The sequence below is a fragment of the Poeciliopsis prolifica genome, unplaced genomic scaffold, assembly GCF_027474105.1.
Source record: "Poeciliopsis prolifica strain line A6 unplaced genomic scaffold, Auburn_PproV2 SCAFFOLD055, whole genome shotgun sequence".
NCBI classification, from domain to species: domain Eukaryota; kingdom Metazoa; phylum Chordata; class Actinopteri; order Cyprinodontiformes; family Poeciliidae; genus Poeciliopsis; species Poeciliopsis prolifica.
This window is the reverse complement of record NW_026562430.1, coordinates 22,272-41,710: the sequence shown is the minus strand read 5'-3', so window position 1 is coordinate 41,710 and position 19,439 is coordinate 22,272. Positions and strand designations below refer to the sequence as shown.

The 19,439-nt window shown below is 43.5% G+C and overlaps 1 protein-coding gene and 1 pseudogene across 1 annotated transcript; both read left to right on the top strand.

Moving 5' to 3' along the window:
* The window catches only part of LOC129379028 (mitogen-activated protein kinase kinase kinase kinase 4-like), a 32,450-nt pseudogene extending 25,238 nt beyond the window's left edge, over nucleotides 1-7,212 (top strand).
* Nucleotides 7,213-7,885: 673 nt separating this feature from the next.
* LOC129379078 (probable ribonuclease ZC3H12C) lies at nucleotides 7,886-19,172 on the top strand. The gene is given in 9 exon segments (XM_055059657.1): nucleotides 7,886-8,046; nucleotides 13,050-13,858; nucleotides 14,065-14,204; nucleotides 14,291-14,525; nucleotides 14,676-14,782; nucleotides 14,993-15,011; nucleotides 15,013-15,110; nucleotides 15,113-16,236; nucleotides 16,239-19,172. Coding segments are annotated over 8 exon segments (2,784 nt in total). The 5' UTR covers nucleotides 7,886-8,046; nucleotides 13,050-13,118; the 3' UTR covers nucleotides 16,560-19,172.
* Nucleotides 19,173-19,439: the final 267 nt, after the last annotated feature.

Here is a 19,439-nt window from a genome sequence, read left to right as displayed (position 1 = left end):
AGCAAACTTTAGTATTTCAGATATTTAAAATGAACATGAAGGACTGAAAACTGGAAAGTTGAGTCTGGAGAAAGTCAGGAAGCTCGGAAAACCCTAACTGAGCTAACTGGTCCAAACCCTCCTTTGACCCCCTGCAGGAGGCTGAGCAATGGAGAGACAGATTCAGCTAAGACCATGCTGGTGGAAGACCTGGAGAGCGAACAAGCCTCCACTCCCTCCAAAGACGGCACCCTGGTCATCAGACAGGTAGAAAACCTTCCTTACTGTAGCAAAAAATGTTTTCATTTGAGAGAAATCCAGTTTTCATTTCCTCTGCCCAGGCTCCATATTGTTCATTCTCCTCTCTGCTTTGTTTTGCTGCATGTTGATTGTGTTGTGAGGTTCCACCTTCACTGATCTTGTTGTTAAAATGCAGCTTGCGTTTACACCCGGTGGTGTTGCTCTTCAAAGATAAATGACTGGATTAAGCAATAATTTGCTCAAGTATTCACACCCTTGGAACTTTTTCATGTTTTGCCACATTTCATCCAAAAAAAAAAAAAACTAACTAATTTGAGCTGAATAGAGATTATGAAGCTGGAATTTTCAGCATCTCAATTGGTTACACATATGTGTAATATTACCATCAACTTGGTTCGGCTTAACGCTTCAGAAAATGTGCCAGAATTATCCAAAACACTGTTTTTCATCTGTTGTCTTGCTAAAAACAAAGGTTAAACAAAAGAACGACACAAATTTAGTCAATAAATACAATCACTGCAAATAATAAATGCAAAACTGCAACACAATTCAGTACATTTTACTAATCAATCACAGAGTGATTTTTAATGTATAGTTTTATTCCTATTGTAAATTATTACAAAAAACATCTTTCGTTCTTCTTTACAATGATGCTCAACTTTTTGCTCATCTGATATAAACTATGTAAAAACTCTGAGGGGGTGTGAATACTTTTGCGTCTGGACAAAAAGCTGCAAAGCCCTGAAACCCGCAGCTCCTCTTCCTCTCCACCTGCTTGCTCGAGCCCAAGTGTGCCTGTTCTTGCTTCCAGAGCACAGCTGACACAAAGCGGTCGGTCAGTCTCTCATCTTCCTCCTCTTCCTCGCCCGGCTCTGGCCCCAGTCAGGGCGCCCCGGAGAAAAACGGCTTTCCGGGCCGCATTCACCACCTGCCAGACCTTATCCAGCAGAGCCATCACTCCCCTTCCTCTTCTACAGCCATCCTTTCCTCCATCTCCATGTCCATGTTTCCCTCCTCCTCCTCTTCCTCCTTCCAGTCATCCTCTAGCCAGGCCAGTCCTGGAACGTGCTCCCAGATTCCCCTGGACGAGCTCACTGCCATAGAGGTATGTCGCCCTCACACCACAGAGGCAAACAAACAAGGAAGGGACGGTTTGGGAATAAACAGGCTCAGATGTGGACAGGTTGTGTTCAGCTAGGACTGGGGGATGGATCAGTTTTTCATCAGTTAATTAAATTATTTGTTTTTCAAGATTTAATTTTTGGGTTTCAATAGTTGAGTGATGTCAGCACACTTGGGGCAGCCATCTTATTTGAGAGGAGTTTCTGTTTGAACTTTGAATTCAGGTCAACTCTATGACAAAACATTTTTTTATAGAGAACATAGTTATAATGTTACAAGAATAGAGTCTTAATATTTACAGAATAAAGTCGAGTGAAGTAGTAATTTTAATTATTCAAGCTTTTTACTCATTAAAACAACTTTTATGACATTCTTCTGGTAAAATTGTGTCTGAATTTTGCTAATGTTATGATCATATTCTCACAATTAAACCAAAGTTCTCCTAGAGTCGCCCTTAAACTCTTGTGTACAGCTCACAGAAAGGCTGGTTGAAATATAAGTCACTTTCTGCTATTTGTCATATCTTTTTTAGAAATAAAGCAAGAAAAAAAAAATTAAAATCAAATCTGGTAAGAAAAAAAGTTTTGTTTTCAACGTTATCGCCCAGGCCTGGTAAAACGAAATAATTCCCAGCTACCATGAACACATCTGGTCCTGTCTATACCGACTGTTCAGTCCTTGGCTGTTGGTTCGGTTCCCATCTGCATCCTCCTGGCTTCACTTTTGCCTCCGTCTGACTCGACTGACACCTGGTTTTAATCCCTGAGCGCCTGCGTTTTTCTTCTTTCCTGCTCCACAAATCCACTGCACCAAACTGGCCGCTAACATCGGCGCCTCCAGCTAGCGGAATGTGGCGGAAACTAAACCGGATCTTTGGATTAACGACGGCGAGATGATTCTGACTGCAATGACTTGCATCTCTTGTGATTAAAGAAATCTTTGTTTTTCCTCTAACAAATCACAGCGGCCTGCGCCTGGAAAGACTTTCATTTCCTTAAGCTCAGTTCTTATTGTTCATTTAAAATGTTTCTTCTCTTGCCTGTCTCTGAAAAACTAACATTTTGCACGTGTTTCAACATGTTTTACTGCCCGTTTGTGTCGATAAAGTTCAGCTTGAAGTGGTTTTGTAAGAATTTATTGATGGTGTGTAAAAAGAAAAAACAACTTTGTTGTTCTTGCCATCTGACTTTAAATCTGACTAAACTTTTCCTGTTTTAGGTAGAATCAACAGAATTATTTCAGTTTGCTAAATGTCAAACGTAATGACACAATTTAGCCGCTTTCATCTGCTTCTAGAAAACCCACACAAAAACACAACATCAATGGAACATGGTAGACTTTTCTTTTGTGTGCAAAATGTATAAATCAGCATAAATAGTAAGATTAAAATTGACAAATTCACCCAGATATTTTTCCTGCTGCAATTTTAAGTTTGATGAAATTTTAATGTTAAAAAATGTCACTATTCCGACGCTCAGTATTTAAGATTTGCTAAATGTAATGACTGACTAAAAACAGGAAAAGTTTAGTGCGATTTCATTTCAGACAAGGTTTTCAAATCTCTTCTTCAAGCTTCGTCTAACCAGTTCAGAGCTGCTCTCCTATTTATAACTCTTGTTTCTTTCTTAATGTCAAATCTCTTCCAGTCCCAGTCGGAGAACAACTCCATGTCCAAACACAAGTCCTCTTCATCGTTCACACCCTTCATTGACCCTCGTCTTCTTCAGATATCTCCATCCAGCGGCAGCTCCCTTAACAACATGGGTAAGGCGGCCATGTTGTGAAATATTGAAACAGACTGTGTATAATTATTTGGATTTGACTCTATTATTCTAAATATTGGATGAATATTTGGAAAATGTCCTCCATATTGTTATGTACAGTTCAAGACATCTAGAAGTCTTAAAATGGCAAGAAATGTTTGATAAAATATTTTAATGTCAGATTAAGCATCTCCAAAGTCTGGGTTTTTAAAAAAAATAAAAATTTAAGCCTTTTGCACATATTAGCCCCTAATCACAGGAAGTTTGTTTAGATTGAGAGTGTTGTATATTTAAAAACAAAAGTCCAACCAGAACTGCTTCTGTCTGCCTCCTCCAGCTGGATTTGGTCAAGAAGGTCGGCTCGCTGACCCGCTGAGGTCCGACCCGTCCCGTAAAGGATCGGTGGTCAACGTCAACCCTGTCAACACGCGCCCACCAAGCGACACTCCAGAGATCCGCAAGTACAAGAAGAGGTTCAACTCTGAGATCCTGTGTGCAGCACTCTGGGGTAGGCGTTAAAATTCAATAAAAAATCCCGAAATGGGAGGCGGTTGACTTTGACCTGGACAGGTTGGTTGATTTGTTGTCTGTTTCAGGAGTGAACCTGCTGGTCGGGACAGAAAGTGGGCTGATGCTACTGGACCGAAGTGGTCAGGGGAAAGTCTACCCACTGATTAACCGGCGTCGCATCCAACAGATGGACGTCTTGGAGGGACTCAACGTTCTGGTCACCATATCAGGTGAGGACTGCACAAATCTCTGATGGATTTCCAAATCCAGAATCGGTGTGCTTTCTTTGCGAACCCGGTTCTATGGTTCTGCTTTGGGTCGTTGCAGGTAAAAAGAACAAGCTGCGAGTGTACTACCTGTCGTGGCTCAGGAACAAGATTTTGCACAATGACCCTGAAGTGGAGAAGAAACAGGGCTGGGTGAATGTGGGCGACCTTGAGGGCTGCGTCCACTACAAAGTCGGTATGTTTTGTCATTTGTTTAAATTTGATTAATAAATGATATTGATTGAAATCTTAAGATCTTAAAGGCTATCTTAAAAATTTCTGAACCAGAAATTCTTTGAAAAGTTTGATATTAGACAATTACCTGAAATTTGTTCTTTTTTTTCTGAACATTGTAGTGAAATATGAGAGGATTAAGTTCTTGGTGTTGGCCTTGAAGAACTCTGTGGAAGTGTACGCCTGGGCTCCCAAACCCTACCATAAATTCATGGCATTCAAAGTAAGGAGGATGACGGATTCAATTTTCTAGCCGAAACTTTCACATTTTGTCACATCACAACCTGATTCTGAAAACATCCATTTCCTCTCTGAATCTAACCCACGCCTGGCTGGTCTTTAGTCTTTCGGCGACCTCGTGCACAAGCCTCTGCTGGTCGACTTGACTGTGGAGGAGGGCCAGAGGTTAAAGGTCATCTACGGCTCCTGCTCAGGCTTCCACGCCGTCGATGTGGATTCCGGCGCCGTCTACGACATCTACCTGCCCACGCATGTAAGCGTTCAGGCCCAGACCGTGAAGCCACGGCGTCGTTTTCTGCTCTTTACCGCCTCATTTCCTGTTTCTCCAGATCCAGACCAACATTCAGTGCCACGCCATCATCATCCTCCCCAACACGGATGGCATCGAGCTGCTGGTGTGCTACGAGGACGAGGGCGTCTATGTCAACACCTACGGACGCATCACCAAGGACGTGGTGCTGCAGTGGGGAGAAATGCCAACATCAGTGGGTGAGGAGGCGTTCCCAAACAGAAACTAACAAATTTATCATCAGCTCATGAAGGTGACATGCTCCTTGTTCTGCTGCAGCCTACATTAGGTCAAACCAGATAATGGGCTGGGGGAGAAGGCTATCGAGATCCGCTCGGTGGAGACGGGACACCTGGATGGCGTCTTTATGCACAAAAGAGCCCAGAGACTTAAATTTCTTTGCGAGAGGAACGACAAGGTCAGAATAAAATAGGAGCACTTCTTTCGTGATGGTTTTACTTTTTGGCATCTATATCTTTTGTTCATTTATTTTTTGTTGTTGTTTCTTTAGGTCTTTTTCGCCTCCGTGCGTCAAGGCGGCGCCAGCCAGGTGTATTTTATGACCCTGGGACGCTCCTCCCTCATGAGCTGGTAGCCAACGAGACGACCTCGCCCACGCAGCGACGAGCCGACGACAAACCGTCCTGAGCCTGACCCAGAGGAGCGCCCTCTCACCCGTCAGGCAAAACCAACCGCAGTTTGGACTGCAGGAACGAATGGAGGCGTTAGGTTGTCACCTTTAGGTCTGTAGTCGCCTCGCTGCCCTGCGCTTTCCTCCATCTCCACTGAGGGAACAATGGTAATCGATTTCTTTTGTGTCACGGTAAAACTTGTATGTAATTAACAAATTGTCCAGAGGGGTCGACAAAAGGCAGCTTTGGCTGTTTGGAAAAACAAAACTTGATGTGCCAGAACTTGTGTAGCTGTTGACCTCCCTGTCAAGCATGTTTCTGAACAACTCCAGTCCTCCCCTCTGACCGGTGCTTCACTTTGTTCGCCTTAAAGTGAAAACTCCTAATAGGGACCTTTGATTTATCTGTTAAACACAGGGTACAGGATCAGCAGATTGTACATACCAACTACAGACTCGTGCAGGTTTTCCAGTCACTTTTACCACTTTGCCTAATTGTGCTGTAAGTTATGTTTGACAGTATCCCTGTTGGTGACGTCATGACGCAAAATTACACCCAGTTTTTATTGTTTTTTTTTAAATACACTGTATATTTTCTATGTGACTTGCTGCATATAAATAAACGGCAACAAAGCAGGACACATCAGATGAGCTGTAAAGGAAAAATCCACACTATTTATCCTCAATCTGTAATATTTTTAGGGCTCTAACTTTCTCACGAAGTGTTTGGTTTGACTCTGCTGTCGTCAGGTTTTGGTTTGTTTTCTACTGGAAATATAAAAACACAAAGTAAACACATCCAGAAATGTGACATTGATCCTATTTTTTATTTCTGTTTATATTAGTTCCAAGTAGGGCTAGGGTTAAACTGTGAATTAGCATGCAGGATTAGCAGGAGGACGGGCTGGAAAAAGGGAATAAGAATCGGCTCGTCGTCTCTCTGCACAATCGGGACATTTACCCGTTCTGGCTTCGTCTGTAGCTTTACGGTTGCCTTGGAAGGGTTCCCGTCGATTTTTAAATTGGAGCTAAACCCTGGAGACATTTGGATGTTGTGTACTGCTGGATCTCGTAAAACCAGCCACGTCACCTAATCTTGGACCTCTTTTTAATGACGCTTGGTTGTTTACATAATCATGTCCAGATCAAAAGGCATCCAAACCAAACAAACGTTTTACTTTTCATATCTGAAGCCCATTTTTCATTTCACCTCGCTGCCCTTTCCACAGTTAAAATGCGTCTGTGCTTTCATTCAGACAACACGACTTCCTAGCAGTCTTTGCTGTCAGACGGTGCCTTCAGGTGCGTCTGAGGGTGATGGGATCAATATTAGGTGCTTTTTTTTTCTTCTTTTTTTTGTAGGCTTGGGTTGATAAAATCACTTGTTCTTACAGCAGTGTTACAGAACCACTTCAGATCTTTTTTTTTACTTAGTCTTTGTTTCTGACATCTCTGCAGTGGTTTTTAAATTGTAATGCACACCTTACGTTCAAAATGTTTACAGAAGAAGAAGTTTTTCCTTTTGTTTTGCTTTTTTTTTTTTTTTGCTTTTAAACCAGTGTGTGTCAGTATGAATATTTATGGTTTATTTTTAGGCTAGACACCCCACCCCATGTTTTGTATTTTGTAACCCTCTTTGTATTATCATTTAGACGTTTCTGTGCAGGGATAATCAACTTCTGCTCAATAAGTCCACAGTGTCATTTCACTTGATTCCTCTGCATCCTTCGCAGTGCACAGTAGGCTGCTGGCTGTGTGGCAGAAGATGTTTTCCACTACCCAGGTGACACGTTTTCCCTTAAACGTCACTCAGCCGTGCCTCTAATTTATGTCCTCTCTGTGTGTGCTATGGGGATTACTGTGTTTTACTGAAAGTCTTTTTTTTTTCCTCCATTGAATAAAATCAGAAGTGATTTACAGAGTTGTCATTGTTTTGTAAAAAATCTGTAAATGTCTAGGTTGGTGCAAAAATTGCTAATTTGTAGAGAATTTTTTTTATGTAGTTTTTATTGCAATTAACTTTAGGAAGATATAGGAGCTTGTTTTAAATAAGTACTTCTTGAATATTGATCAAAAGTACTTGTAGATTACTTCAGTTACAAGAAAAATCTCTTGATTAAAAATTAAATAATCTGGTGGAACTATTACTCTTTTAAATCACTATTAAGGGTTTGCTGACTTAAAATCGGTTTCTATATTGTGCTGAAGATAAAATTCCTTTCTGTGAAGGATGAATAACTAATAAAGTCTTGAGTGGACCTGTTTAATCTGCCTGATGAGTGGCTTTAGGGCTGGTACGTTATGAAACTATTTTTAGATTGAAGGCTCGCCATAATAAAAATATCACTTGTAGTTTTTCAGTGTAGCCACTAGAGGAGGCTATTGCACCTCTCAAGAAGGCCTTTTTACACTAGCTGTCATAGCTTCCCGTTTAGTTTTTTATCTGAAAATTGAGACCTAAGTGTTTAATCTTAGTAAACGTATTTCAGATATTTAAACTGATGTATGATAAAGAAACAATCAAAAAAAGCTTAATGTCAGCTTTTGCCTCGTTTTTGTAACAAAACGAAGCGGTTGGATTTTATTGTGAAACTCCAAACCGGAAATTACTTTGTCGCTGCGTCAGCTCGACGGAGGTTGGTTGGGTCACGCTGCAGCCCCGGCCGGATGTTTTGTTGCGTCCGTCTCCGGCCCAGGATGGAAGGCGTTGCTCGTTTTCGCCCCGAGCTGGTGTAGCGGCGTCCCTGACGGGTAAGTGGCCGAGTCTGGCGGCGAGCTGAGCGGACTCACGAGCCGGAGGAGCTGCGTGTTGGTGCGGGTGGAGGCCGGGAGGGAGGTCGTGACGGCGTTGGGTTTCTGCGGTGGACGCGCACGCCTCTCCTCCCCTACGTCTTAAGCATGGATAGTGGAGCAGATTGTTGAGGAGGAGGACAGGGTGTTGTCATTCCCTTTAAAAGAAATGCACGTATTTTAATTACACCTTAGTGTGGTGATTATGCTCTCAGTAAGCTACCTTCTGTCTTGTTTGCTCGTTTTGTCCATGCGGTTTCTGCAGAAGTGGATATTTAAGCTGCACATCTGTGACTGTTTACGTCAACAATGCATGTGGAAACTTCAGCTCTGCTCCGTTTTCATAAGGAAAAGTGAAGAAGTTGGGGTAAATTTCCTGGTCCAACAGTTTCTGCATATGACCCTCAGAGCAGAACATCCAATCGATAATCGATAATCTGTGGTTGCATCATTTCACTCATCAATCCTTCCTTAAATTCTCTCTGTTGAAATCAAAAGCTTAGATCTAGAAATTTGATGCAAAGGGGATATAAAGTTAGGCTGAAGTAATTATTCGTGATGAATTGATTATTGAAACAATCAACTAATTTAGTCATTGATTAATTATGGACTATACAGATTCAACAGAAGGGGTTTTGGTGAAAAATACAACTTATTCAGAGCAGTCCTTAAGCCCAAACTGAACAAAAGGTATATGCATGTTGCATTTAAGATAAATGCAACATTTATCTGTTGCATTTATTTACAGACAAAACCATTGTCAACATTGTCAGGACAATGGGACAATATTGCCCTAAATATTGTCAGTTTTGGCCTCAGTTGGTTCAAATTCACAAAAAGGAATGCTGCCATTATATCTTGGACAATAATATGCTTGTTTTCTATTTCTAATACTGTATGAAAAAAATGTGGTTACATAAAAAATCTGCAGAATGTGTCAATGTTTTGTCCAGCTTATTGTCAGAATAATCAATAGAATAATCAATTACTAAATTAAACATTATTTCAGTGTGTTGGCTTCTATTCGAACTGCGTTTTCTTGCTTTTGCTCCATGATGCTGCCATGTTTACGATGAGCCAGAGGCTCGCTGGGCGTCATGGAGACAAAGGAGGAAAGATTTGCGTTTCCCAGTCATCATCTGGCTGAAGTGTGCCACGACAATGCAGAAGAGGGACATAAACTTCTTGAACTCCCCAACTTCGACTTTCTCTCTTGCTTAAGCTCAGCCGGCCCATCCTTAAAGGCCGGGCCGGGCGGTTCAGCCTGTCTCTCTGCCCCCCAGCAGCAGCACCACCCCCAGCCTGAAACAAAAGAGAGAAGAGTGACTGTGGCGCTCCGTAGCCAGGTGTTCCCCACGCTGCAGCTGCCCTCCCAGCCTCCCTTTGTGTGGCTCTATTGTTGGCCGGCCCTCCCCTCCTTGATTCATCGGCCACACAGGGGAAACCCCCCTTTCAGGCTTGGGCCAGGAGTGTGTGTGTTGGAGAGTACGCGTGCCTTAGGGAAGCAGGCATCTGCCCAGCCCCACTCCCCTCCCCCTCCTCATGTCTCGGCGTAAACCTGCAGCTCTCTGATTGGTGAAGAAGCTCCCACTTCAAACCAGGCGACGGCGGGCATTGTTGCTCCATCTGTCCGGCCGCTCATTGTCCAACCGGCACTGCTGGAGGACGCCGTTCGTCTCGCTCCAGAAGGTGCTTGGATGGAGCAACTTTGGCTCCCGATTTGTGTCCGCTTCACCTGCAGCGTTTGCCCTCATCATCTGCTCAGCGAGGATTTAAATATGTGGGAATGAGACCGCCCAGGTCTGTCTGGCTCTGGTGAGTGATCTGAACCCTCCACCTTTCTGCTGACAATCACACAATTATTCTCCTCAACCGAACAGACCGCTGACATCGGAGACGTTTGCAACACAGTCAAGATATGTGCATGAGAGATTCAACCTTTTCTGATCTAATAGACCGGTCAGGAAAACAAATTTAAACCCGGATGATAACTTGTCCCAGAAGTTATTTCGATAAATAATGCTATTATGAGACCTTTTTCAGGTAATATTATGCAAGAACACAAAGGTGAAGACAGGTCAAGAAAGGCAGCACACAAAGAAATTAAAAAATTAAACATTTAAAATGATAAAATACAAACAATTTGACAATAATAGAAAAACTGTGGCATTTAAGATTTGTTGACAGGATGTGCACTGAAGCCTCTGACCGCCTGGCTTTAGGGTGAACCTGCTGGAAGATGTTTTCAAGTTTCCTCCAGTTTGTAGACTATTTTCCAGACAGAGAAAACGCCTGATTCATGTTTTTCCTCTCATAAGCTCAACGTCCGAGGTTCAAACATGAGAAACATCCTTCAAAATGCTGAGTCATCATATCCTAACCTAATCCTAATGCTGCTGTGTGACTTTAGCTATTTCAATTAGAAGTGTGTCCTGATTATTCCACTCAGGATTATTATTACTATTAACTCAGGATTGATGAAATGTGTTTGGGTGCAGATTATAATAGGTGTCTTGTATGTTTCACATGACAGAAAGCTGCAATGTTTTATCAAACGAGACAAGATCTAATAAGAGATCTAAACTTTAAGCTGCAAGTTTTCTGGTAGACTCAGATTGACCCCTCCCCCACATGTTGCTAAATTCCAAAGATCAGAAGCTGAAACAAGTACCTGCAGCTCAATTTGTATTTCTCAAGATTTCTTTTAATGAATTAGACTGAATAAAGTACACACACGCTCTGCTCCCCCCGTCCGATTTTTTCTACGCTAACTTTTGCACGGTGGCGGCTGGCCATGCAGCCATGCGCCGTCAAACGAAAAACCGCCTTTTTAAGCCATCCCTCCCCTCCCCTGCAGGCTCTCGCTGTAAGGAGTTTGTTACATATTCATCAGCGGCTCCATCACAGCCTGCAACGTTTGAAATTCGCCCGCCGGTTAAGAGAGGGGGCCTCGTTTCACGCTTCATGTTGCACTGAAAGCTGGACGACTTGAAAATCCGACACTGAAAAAATCCAAATAAGAAGCGTTATTGATGAATGTTGATGTTTTGGATTTTCTGGAACTGAGATTCATCAGTCTTTATTGTCCATTTTGCACCTTCAGTAGTTTGGATTTGATTTGTTGTGTGTGTGTGTGTGTGTCTTCATCCATGAACTCTGCTGATACAAAATTAGCAGCTCTCCTGTTTTGCGGCATATTTACTCAGTTTGCTTATCAGCAGCAGGATTGTTGATTCAACTGCTCGTATCCTCGGGTTCAGCTGATGTGATGCTTGTTGTTGGACCTGAGAGAAGAGCATCCTTCAAAATAAAATGTGGCCTCACTCTTTGTATGAGCATGAGTCACCTTGTGAGGTAGATCTTGTTCGTTTGCTCTGGGGCATCATCGCGCCCACACTGGTAAATGCCAAGGCCTCGATCCTAATCGCCGCTGCAGCTCTATTGTTGTCAGTGAGGCACACTTAAGCCCAGCTCGTCCCCCATATAGACTTTTTTTTTTTTTTTCTGCTCGGGTAGCCGGTGAACGCTGCTATCTTGGCATGCTTTCAGCAGCTGTAGCTTAGCAACAGTGCTCGGCAGCTCCTGTTTCATAAATGCTCTCCACCCCACCCTGCGCCCCCTCCTTCCCCGCAGCTCCGAGTCGCCTCCCCTCCCCTCGTCTGCTTTGTCCATATCATGTTTGACTCAGGAAAAATCCAGACTTCCGCCTCATCTGCACAAAACACTGGCATATTTTTTATTTTAGTTTAATTGCAAATATTTCCTTTGTAAGGTTTCTCCTAATCAGCCGTCTCTTTGTGCTCGTCGCTGGACATTCATACGTTTTCAGGCTTAAATGGACGTCAAGGAGAAAAATCGACTGTCTTTCATTCATTCTCAAACTTGTTTCCACTTGACTTCATTCTGTTGCGGCAGAATATCACCTCTGAGTGCTTTTCATCGAGTCAAAACTCTTAAATTACAACTTTAATGCTTATGAATATGCCAAAATATTACAATGTTCAGAAACAGGATTTTATCATGCAAGTTTCTTTAGAGTTGTTTTAGATGCTATTTGCTGCTCCGTAGCACTCTGTGTCACAGCGACTCTGATCCAAACACTGGTTTTGTATGACAGTTTGCATAATTATATGCAGGTAATTCAAATTATCTGCTGGAATCTTAAGTTATTCTCTTACTAATTATACACAGCAGTCTTTGCACATTTTGAGGAAAACCCAACATGTTTTCACACAATAGAAAAATTAAGTTGAGCCTCTTAAAATGTGTCAGCCTGACATGAAAGCAGATGAAAAATAATTTCCTCTTTCAGGAGGAACTTTTTCAGCAGCAGTTGCTGGAAAAGGTGAGACTTTTGAGCTAAAATGGCCAAATTGTTGCTTCTCTGAATAGCTTTGCCATTAAAGATAAATACAGTCAGGGAGTTTATTTTGAGGTGTTAATATGCAGGTTTTGCTAGATATTTGTAGCACCTCGGGGTGGGAGGGAACATATGGACCTTAATTATAAGGTGACTGAATGGGGTGGGGGGTTTAACGGCTGGATGTCTTGTTTTCAGATAAAGTGGTTCATCCCGCGTTGCTCTGTAGATTAATATGCTGTGGCACAGCGCTGTTTAAAACATACTGAGGTCAGCTTCTTGGGGGTTTGGGGGAGTCCATTAATTCATTAATTACAGTGAGGGGGCCCCTTTGCTTCTTTGTGTGCGGCACGCAGCCAGAACCAAAGATTAGATTACATTGTAAACGTACAGAAACATAAAGAGAATTTAGTAAGATTATTTTTCAAAAGCAGTTTCTGGCAGCTATATGTTGCAGGATAATATCATATGATAAGTAAAAGAATACTCCTTTAGCCTTCCAGCATTGTGCACATGTGGATGTAAACGATAGCATGCAGTATGTCTATGAATGCTAGAAAAATATTGCTTAAAATGATTAACTCCTCTTCGTCTCCCCCGTCAGGCTCAGATGAGTGGAGCTTTGTGAAGGAGCGCTGCTCGGCCCGGTGTGCTGGATGTCTGTGACGGATCCATGGGCCAGAAGGACCATGTGGAGGCGGGAGCAGTCCTCGACCTGGCGCCGGACCTGGAGTATCTCCACGTAGCAGGGGCCGACCGGCAGGCTGGCGGCCTTTACGGACCCCTTGCTATGGAGGAGCAGGCGGAGAGCTTCACCACCACCGCCGCTGCTGGTTCCCCTCCGGAGGAGAGCGGTGGGTCTGATGGCGAGTGCAAGGCGGCGCCGACAGCCACGGCAGACTCAGACGGAGGAGAAGTCAGCTACACTTCCAGTAAAAACACCCACCAGCCGCTGTGCCGCACACCATGTGTAGATCTGGGCACAGAGGGGCCTCCGGAGCCTCCGTCGGATCCCTCAGGAGAACCGGAGCAGGAACCGGCCGAGCCTCCAACCGAATCCCCCACACCGGCACCAGAGCCCAAGCTGGCGGGGAAGAACTATCAGGCGAAGCTGGAGTTCGCCTTGAAGCTGGGTTACTCTGAAGAGACTGTGCACCAGGTGCTGTCCAAGCTCGGACCCGACACCCTCATCAACGACATACTGGGCGAATTGGTCAAACTGGGCACCAAACCTGACAGCGAGCAGCCAGCGGGAATATTGACCTCTACCTCATCGTCTTCATCATCCTCTTCTTGCGGCTGCCCTGACGTGCTAGACGGGCAAAGATCGGACTCTCCACTGCCCCCGGAGTCTGTCTGTGACCAGGACAACCTGCGACCGATCGTGGTGGACGGCAGCAACGTGGCCATGAGGTGAGAAGGAACGCTGTGGCCAGGTGTGCCCAGTTAAATGTGGCCCAACAGACGTATAATACACTGGGAAAAACCCTGATTATTGTGAAGTTTGACTGAATGGAATCAGGATCAGGAAGCTTAAGTGAAACAGGCCACTATAGTCTAAGAACGCAAATGTAACATTTATAATACATATAAATACATATCTTTGTTATGCTCCCCAGTCATGGAAACAAGGAGGTTTTCTCCTGTCAGGGCATCCAGCTGGCTGTAGAGTGGTTTGTGGAGCGCGGCCATCAGGAAATCACGGTTTTTGTGCCTGCTTGGAGGAAAGAGCAGTCCCGCCCTGATGCTCCCATAACAGGTAAGTGAAAACAAAAATATTTTCTTAAAGCAGTGCAGTTCCTTCTCTCTGTTACGTCCGTCACCTGAATCTTTCCACTTTCTCAGATCAGGAGATCCTGCGGCGCCTCGAGAAAGAAAAAATCCTGGTCTTCACCCCCTCACGGCGTGTCCAAGGCCGGCGCGTGGTCTGTTATGACGATCGCTTCATCGTCAAGCTAGCTTATGAGTCAGATGGCATCATCGTCTCCAATGACAACTACAGAGACCTGGCTAATGAAAAGCCTGAGTGGAAGAAGTTCATAGACGAGCGGCTCCTCATGTATTCCTTTGTCAATGACAAGTAAGGATTTTTCTGCAAAAAATAGCGACATGTAGGTCTTTAGTTTCAGTTTAGAAAGTCATGAGCAAAGAGGAGGCGTGTCTTGCGCCTTAAATAAGAACCTCAGGTAGAAGAAGGACTACCAGCCTTTAAATGAATCCTTTGTTTCAGATTTATGCCTCCAGATGACCCTCTGGGACGTCACGGTCCCAGCCTGGACAACTTCTTGAGGAAAAGGCCAATCCTGCCTGAGCAGAAGAAACAACCCTGTCCATATGGTGAGAAAACAACAGGAAAAAGTATTTACTGTGTCCAAATACAATCCGCTTACAGCAGTGGTGTCTAAAGTTGGTCTTGAAGGACTGCTGTCCTCCATATTTAAGGTGTTTACCTGAACCAAATGAATGAGTTATTGGTTTGTTATTGTAGATTTATCTGCTGAAAACACACTGCTCCTCATTCCCTCTCTCCCCGACTCTTTGTTTTAGGAAAAAAGTGCACGTATGGTCAAGTGCAAGTACTACCACCCTGAGAGAGGAGCTCAGCCTCAGCGCGCCGTGGCCGATGAGTTGCGTGCCAGTGCCAAGAGCTGCGTCCCCTCCAAGAACCAGGGGATGCTGGACTGGTGAAGAGCCACAGTGTGCCAGCTGGCACCATCGAGGCAAAAAACGGTGCCCCAAAAAGGCAATCGGATCCCAGCATCCGAGCTCTGTCGTACAGTGACGCTGAGGAGAAGCTACTGGTGAAAAGCAGACTAGAAAGCCAGAAGAGCAACATAGGTGGGAGCAGCAGTAGCAGTTCTACTAGCAGCATCAGCTGTAGCGGAGGTTTAGCTGTGTCCTCAGCCCTGGCAGGACTGTCACCTGGCTTTAGTCTGTTGCAAGACCAACAGCCCAGATCAGGGACACATCTACCGGCCCCCAGCCATGATCTCTACCCTCACTGTGACTCCAGACTTAAGCTACTACTCTGTAAACGGGCCTACTCTGGCCTGAGCCTCTCCTCCCGGCGAAGCCCGGACTGCCGCTACCCCAACGATCCGGAGCTGCGGCACGGCTCCATGGGCTCCGCGGGTTCTGAATGTGGGAGTGAAAGCAGCATCAGTTGTGGTAGCAGTGACTCGTACAGTGACCGTTCCTGTCCTGGATGCCCCCCAGAATCTTTATTAGAAGAAAGCGTTCATTTCCCCAACCCCGCTGGCCGCCTGTACCCTCATCACATCACTTCTAACCACGAGCTGTGCAGTCTGCATGCGGCAGATTACCCAGCAATCCAACACAACCACACCTCTAATCCAGCTGTTCATCCCTACCATCTGAATGCTGCGTGTGGGCAGAGCTGTGTTCATGAGCAGCCTCCACCAGAGGGACCCCCTAAGCGACCCCTTTACCCTCTGCCTCCTCACCTCCAACACCAGCCGCTAGCTGCCCGCTCCAGCTGCCCTGGCGATTACCACTCTCTGCCTCAGTCCAACCGTCAAGCCCCTGGATCTCCCATTGGCCGCTGCCTGGCCCCCACTCGCAGCGAAAGCGTATCCGACTCGCATCTGTACGAGCATCTCTCTGCGTCTCACCACCACCATCGACCGAAAACGCTGCCCAGCTGGGAGACTTATTACAGACAGCCGTCACTCCCACCGTCGCGGTTCGAGCCGTCAGCCTACCAGAGTCTGCCAGATACGCATCAGTCATCCTGGCACCCTGCACCGTGGCCTCAAGAGGGCTACAGCTCGTCTCTCACCCAGCTCTGCACCCATCCCCGACACGTTACCTAGGCCACCCGCCGCCACCAGCCCTCTCTTCCCACCCTCCTTACCCCCGTCACAGCGCTCATCTCGCTCTTCCCTCACACCCTCCTCCTCCGTACGGGCCGCAGCACCCGGAGTCCCCCGTGCACAGCCGCTACGAAGACATGAGGGAGAAGGTGTACATTGACCTTTGCAACATCTTCCCTTCGGAGCTGGTGAGGCGTGTGATGGCGAGGAGCCTCCATGTCACAGACCCCCAGCAGCTGGCTGCTGCCATCTTGGCAGAGAAAGCTCAAAGTGGCTACTAAAGAATCCCCTCCCTAAGCAATGTAGGTGCAGTCTTAAAGGGGCAGTATTATATAATTTCAGGCATCTAGTAATTATAAAAATGCTCTATATGGGTGTCACAAATGACTTTAAAAAGTTTTAATTTAATCAAACATGCATGAAAGAATCAAATCAGCTCTCCAGGAATGTTTTTGATGAGGGAATAACATCATAACTTGACGTAAAGCTCCAAAGAGCATATTTTACAATAAGAAATACCTGGAAGATGCTGACATCAATTATTAAACAATACACAGATGTATTGTACTCTTGCGAACACAAAATACTGTTTTAATGTTTTTCTAGGATGCTAAAACACATTTCCAGCTTTATATCCAAAACTGCTGGCCTTTCCTACAGAGTATTCAGACTTTTCTTTTGTCTGTATTTAATTATGATGAAGTTAAGCTACAGGACACTTGGCTAACATTTGATAATTCAGTTACTTAACACTTTGTACTTCAAAGAACTTTTATATCATATACGCCTCATGTTGTCAATAAGAGTTAGCTTTGACTGGATAAGGCCGTTTAGAGAAACCTGCAGAAATGCAGTTATTTGGGTTAAAGTTCACATGTGCGGTGTGCTTGGAAATTAGTTTAAAAACACTTAAAAACGATGTATTTACAGATTAATGATCTTTATGCTACAGTTCATTCTCTGGTACTTTGTCTGTTTCCTGAATCAATCTTTTTGTGTGTGTGTGTTGTGTTGTTTGCTGGGGGTTTTATTCCATGATTGTTTAAAACAAAAAAAAGGGGTGTTCAAAATGTCGTCTTATTGAGACGGCAGTCTTTTTGGTCAGAGTTGTAAGCCGTAGAGATGGGTGACCCTGTCCTGTGTACCTTAGTTTTAGTAAGGACATCTCTCTCATTCTCTCTCTCTCTGTAAGACTTCTGGGTCAACTCTGGTTATCTGCTTCAGTTCAGGCTCATCGTCGACAGCAAGTGTAAATATATTTAACCGTTTCCTTCACTTTGCTTTCGGGGACAGTAAAGTCTGCTGTCGCCTGGAGCAGATCCCAGCTGAATTCACGCTAGATGGAGAAAAACCCTGTTTGATACAAATTGTATCATGAACTAAGTCGCTGACATTATATACAGTACAAGGACTTGTTGATGTAATGCGAAATGACAACCGTTCTGTTTTAATCGCAATTTTCCTACTTTTATTCTTAAAAATAGCTCTGCGACAATTCATTTCAATATATTTTTTTGAAACATAGTTGCAGACCTACTATGTCAAGGTATCAACTCCATTACTTGTTTTCTTTGGGTTTTGTTATTGGCTACGTTGGTAAAGATGTGTAAGTAGAAACCAATTTTACATTTACACAATCGCAATAAATGAGGAAAAAGTAAATTTTCACATATCTATTTGACATAGTGGGTCTTTATACACATCAATAGCAGGGTGGGCAATAACAGTGGAAGCTGCTGTAAATAACCATTAAAGGAACATTTAGTGAATGACAGCCTGATTTTACTGTAAGGTTGGGATCACTACGTTTTTAAATCTCCATTCTCCGTTTATTTGCGTTTTTATTTAAGTAACACAAGTTGTAATGGAAGAATGTAAAACAATTTCTCCCAAGTCATGAATTCAGTAGAGTTCATTCATGACTAACGTACAATTTAGATGCTATCCCTGTGGCCATTTTGAATTTCTCTAACGCCCAAATAGCATTATTTTCATCACACATACATACCCTATATTTATTTACAAACTTTATTTGGTTTGACCATTTATTTGGGGCATACAAGTTAATGATGTCGTTTTCTTAATCCCAATGGGACGCATGGTATTTATATATAGTCAAAATGATTTAAGTAAATTAATGAGCAGTTTTTAATATATTTGTGAAAATTGCTTATGAAAATACTATAAAGCATTGAGCATGGTTTTGATAAAATTTTATTCAGATTTGTTTCCACTCTGACAATGTTTTGCCATGTAATTGCAAAAAAGCACTTAGAAAAAAAAATACAGGAGATTATATGACTTGAAAACGCAAATCTTTTAAATTAGAAAAAATTCAAACCCCCATTTGAAGTTCAAAATGGCTACCAAGGAGGGTAGCTTGAGTGAGCCTTGTTATGAGCTTGCTTCATAGACCACGGTGACACATTGTACAAATATCTGTTTAACTGTACAATAATACTGAGAGAGAATTATTTGTGTTTATTGAAGAAGCGCCTTCCCTCCAGCTTCCTGGCACTGTGTGTCAGTGTGGCGACTGAGCGTGGGCCCAAAGTAATGCCTCTTCGTGGCATTGTGCTTATGACACATCCGATAATCTGAACTATGTTCAGCTAACTATTATGCATGAAGTTTTTTTTAATTCTTAGTTTTCTGCATGAGTTGTTTTTGTCTTGCCATGATGTTACTTAAATGTTTGTTTACTGGTAGATTTTCTGAGCAGCCACAACAAACCAGGATGCTTTAATTATGAAGGGGGCGTCACCTCCTCTCCTCTTCACTGCATCCTGTGGTAACATCTGACTTGTAAGTATTTTAAAATTGACTCGAAGGCTAAAAATCCAGTTTCACATTTGTTACATTTTCTCAATAAACTAACAGTGTAAAAACTTCAACTGTAATTGTGTTTGTTGAATAAAGGCAACATGTCTCAGAAAATGTTTTCTGTCATTTACACCGTAAAACCTGCAGATGCCACTAGAGAGCCATAAACAAACTATCGGCTTGATTTTTCCACAATTCTGAGAATAAAAGTGTCATACTTAAAGTTTGACAACTAATATTTTCGACCATTTTAAAAGATAAAAATACAATTTAACCATATAAAAAAAACAACAGAAATGTTTTATAGTTATTAGAATAGAAATATGAGGATTAAGTCC